Source organism: Sapajus apella, unplaced genomic scaffold (genome assembly GCF_009761245.1).
Source record: "Sapajus apella isolate SASKATOON/1434 unplaced genomic scaffold, GSC_monkey_1.0 scaffold12, whole genome shotgun sequence".
Taxonomy (NCBI): Eukaryota; Metazoa; Chordata; class Mammalia; order Primates; family Cebidae; genus Sapajus; species Sapajus apella.
In genome coordinates, this window is record NW_022436952.1 from 22,906,137 (window position 1) to 22,910,106 (window position 3,970).

A 3,970-nucleotide genomic window follows, 5' to 3' on the forward strand; every position below is an offset into this window, starting at 1 on the left:
TTTTTTTTTTTTTTTTGTATTTTCAGTAGAGATGGGCTTTTGCCATATTGGCCAGGCTGGTCTCAAACTCCTGACTTCAGGCAATCCACCCACCTTGGCCTCCCAAAGTGCTGGGATTACAGCTGTGAGCCACTGTGCCCAGCCAGCCTCTTCTTCTTTACTGTGTTACTCTTCTGCAGCCACAGCCTGCAGATTTCCCATCCCTATCCTTGTATAGACCCAAGAGGGCATCTCAAGTTATCCCACAGGAAGCCCAAGTGCACCCCGCACTCACTCTGCCCCGCCTTGCAACCTAGCTACAGAGTCAGGGCTGAGAACAGGAAGAGCGCAATGCTTTGGCTCTTATTGCCATGGTTACGGGGTGCTAGCATCTCCCCAAGAGGTTGGGGTTATTTCTACTGCAGGCCCCACGAGCAGGCTCCGGCCACCCCCAGCCCTCAACCTTGGAGCTGGCACTGACTCTCCCACTCAAGTGTGGGTGTGTTGGAGGCTCTCATGGTGCCTCAGACCATCAATGACAAATGAAGGCGTCACAGGCACACCCCCGGAACGTTCTCTCTCCAGGTGTGATGGACCACTACTTGGTCATGCACCAGCTGCGCTGTAACGGTGTCCTCGAGGGCATCCGGATTTGCAGGAAGGGATTCCCCAGCCGGATCCTCTATGCTGACTTCAAGCAGCGGTAGGTTCTCTCTCTCCTGTGCATCCCTCTCCTTCCAAGGGCACCTTTTGCATTCCCCAAAGACGCTACTCGGCCCGAGTATTTGGTGAGCTCCCAAGCCTCCCAGAGTCTCCATGGGCTTCATCTCTTGCTGGAGGAACTGATCCCATGCCCACTGTGAGTACCAGCCAGCCTAAGTGTTTCCAGACTCAGAGCCCAGACCCTCTAGCGTGATTGTGGCTCTAGGCCAGGGTGCCTCAACTTCCATACTGTGGACATACAAGCTAGATGGTCCTTTCTGGTAGAGGCTGTGCTGGGTGTGGGAAGATTTTTAACAGTAACCCTACCCTCTACTCAGAGATGTGGTAGCAAACCACACCCGTTCCTGCTGATCTGTGACAATCAAAACTCTCCAGACACTGCCAAATCATCCCCAGCTGAGGCCCACAGCTCTAGACCAACTCTCTCTCAGGGCCGCCAACAGGGCCCACAAGTCCAGGCCTTGTCCAGGATGGAGGACAGGAAAGGACCTTCCAGAAGTAGGAGAACCGAGGTTTGCAGGTCACAGTTTATTTTAAGGCTCTTTTCAGCCAGATAAGAACTATTTCCTCAGAAAGCAAACTTCCCACCATGCACTCAGCAGATTTCCTTCCTTCATGCCTCTCTCCCACCCACCATGGCCCCCTGGCCTAGAATCAGCCCCTCACTATTACCATCCCCCAGACCAGCTGTACAACATTCCACTTCCTCCTAAGACTGGAGCAGGAGAAGGTTCTAGAAGGCCTGGTCTCAGCTATGAAGGCTTTCGGGGGACTGGAAGCCATTCGGGAAATGTTCTGTCCCCTCAGGTACCGGATCCTCAATGCCAGTGCCATCCCTGAAGGGCAGTTCATTGACAGCAAAAACGCCTCGGAGAAGCTCCTGAACTCCATCGACGTGGACCGGGAGCAGTTCAAGTTCGGCCACACCAAGGTGAGAACAGACGAAGCCGGGACTTCCATAGTAAGTCCAGGGCCCTGGGCTGCTTGTTTGCTGATCAGAGAAAGGGTCCCCTTCCCCTTCTGGTCCCCCTGATCATCCTTGCCCAGTCGCCCAGGTAAAGGGGGCTCTGTGTCTCGGTACAAAGAGCTTATCTCCTATTGGTTTGTTAGCGGCTGGAAGCTTAGATTAGAAGCCTGAGCGCCACCATGGAGCAAGGGTAGGAAAAGCCAATGGAAAACTCTAGTGCTCCAGCGGCAAGAGCCAAAGAGAGAGGAGAACGTAGAGAGGACTCCAGGGACGGAGAGGCCTTGAGGGGAAAGACTGTAACCAATCAACCAGCTACCAGGCGAGGCGCCGTGGCTCACACCTGTAATCCTAGTGCTTTTGGGAGGCCGGAGCAGGATTGCTTGAGGCTGGGAGATGGAGGCTGCAGTGAGCTTGATCACATGACTGCACTCCAGCCTGGGCAACAGAGCGAAACCCTGTCTCAAAAACCAAAAAACAAAAAACAAAGAAACTAGCTGCCGATTACTGAGCCCATGAGCATCACCCTGTGAGAAGCGTCCTGTACATACTTCACCGACTCCCCTCACTAACCACCGAGGTGGGAGTGATGATGGTAGGGGTGGTCCTTACTCCTCAGGTTCTTGGGAGGCCGAGAAACTTGCCCAAGGTCACGTGGATAGATAGTGTGTGGCAGAGGTCGCCTTCAAATCCTGGCCTGTCTCCAAAGCTCTACGCCTCAGAAAGGGGCAGGCTGGGGATCCCCACCAAGGAAGAGCCTGCTGGCCCCAGAGGGTGCTTTGTTTCCCTGGAATGTCATGGGGGCAATGGGTGAAGTGGGCCTGAGGGTGGGGCCAGCCTTCCCAGATGGACAGAGGAAGAGTGTGGAGCCAACGCCTCTGTGAATCTCTGTGGTCTGGGCACAGTTGCATCCCATGGTTTCTTTCTGGACTCATCTATGCTTCCTGTACATGAGTTCTCTCCCAACTGGTTTCTGTGGGTTGGTGAGGCCTGGAACAAACTCTTATTTTTTTTTTTTTTTTTTTTTTGAGACAGAGTCTCACTCTGTCACCCTGGCTGGAGTGCAGTGGCGCCATCTCGGCTCACTGCAACCTCCACCTGCTGGGCTCACGTGATTCTCCTGCCTCAGCCTCCTGAGTATTTGGGATTACAGGCGCATGCCATAATGCCCGGCTAACTTATATTTTTAGTAGAGACAGGGTTTCAGCATATTGGCCAGGCTGGTCACGAACTCCTGATCTCAAATGATCTGCCCACCTCGGCTTCCCAAAGTGCTGGGATTACAGGTGTGAGCCACTGCCCCTGGCCTGGAACAGACTCTGGAACAGGCTGCCTCACTGCCCAGGAGGGGCCACGGAGGAGACCAGAGCCTCCGAGAAGCGAGTCCTGGAAACAGAATTGCTGCCCCCGCAGTGCTGTGAGGATTGAGGCTCAGAGTTGGGCAGAAACAGGTCCCCTCAAGGGCCTGGTTGAACACCTGCTGAGGAAAAAGCAAGGCTCCTCTGTCTTTTAATGCAGGTGTTTTTCAAAGCTGGGCTCCTGGGGCTTTTGGAGGAGATGAGAGATGAGAAGCTGGTGACGCTAATGACACGCACGCAGGCCGTGTGCAGGGGGTACCTGATGCGGGTGGAGTTCAAGAAGATGATGGAGAGGAGGTGATGCAGACCCTCACCTCCCCCTTAGCCTGCCCTCCCTGCTTAGCAGCTGATTGTCACTTCCTGCTTTTCGTCTTGGATTTCCATGTGCTTGCTCTTTCTCTGTTCGTCTGTTTAACGCACATCTAGTGAGCGGCAATCCTGGGCTGGGTGCTCTGCATGGCACCGGGGATACGGAAGTGAACCCTGCCCCCACGAGGTCACAGAGAAGTGGGAAGCAGACACATGCATGGCTGGTTTTAATGCCTGTGATAAGTGCAATGCTCAAGTTATGGTGAGGGGGAGGGGGAACCGGCAAGAAGAAGCCCCCAGCCTGGTCGGGGGGTTAGAGTTGGCATGAAGGTGTCAGCAAGAAGAAAGCACTTTCTTTGTATTCTTTCCTCCCTCCCTCCCTCCCTTCCTTTCCTTCCTTCCTTCCCTTCCTTCCTTCCTTTTTCTTTCTTTCTCTCTCTCTCTCTCTCTCTCTTTTTTTGAGACAGAGTCTTGCTCTGTCATCCAGGCTGGAGTGCAGTGGCACAGTCTCAGCTCACGGTAACCTCCACTTTCCGGGTTCAAGCAATTCTCCTGGATCAGCCTCTCTAGTAGCTGGGATTACAGGCATGCACCACCATGCCTGGCTAATTTTTTTTTTTTTTTTTTTTTTTTTTTT

General features: G+C 53.7%; 1 protein-coding gene across 1 annotated transcript in view; it reads left to right on the forward strand.

Moving 5' to 3' along the window:
• Positions 1-3,970, forward strand: part of LOC116553117 (myosin-13) — a 69,922-nt gene that overhangs the window by 35,357 nt on the left and 30,595 nt on the right. The window contains exon 21 of the mRNA XM_032280276.1: positions 3,185-3,321. Within this exon, the coding sequence (XP_032136167.1) occupies positions 3,185-3,321 (137 nt within the window). The remainder of the gene's footprint in view (positions 1-3,184; positions 3,322-3,970) is intronic.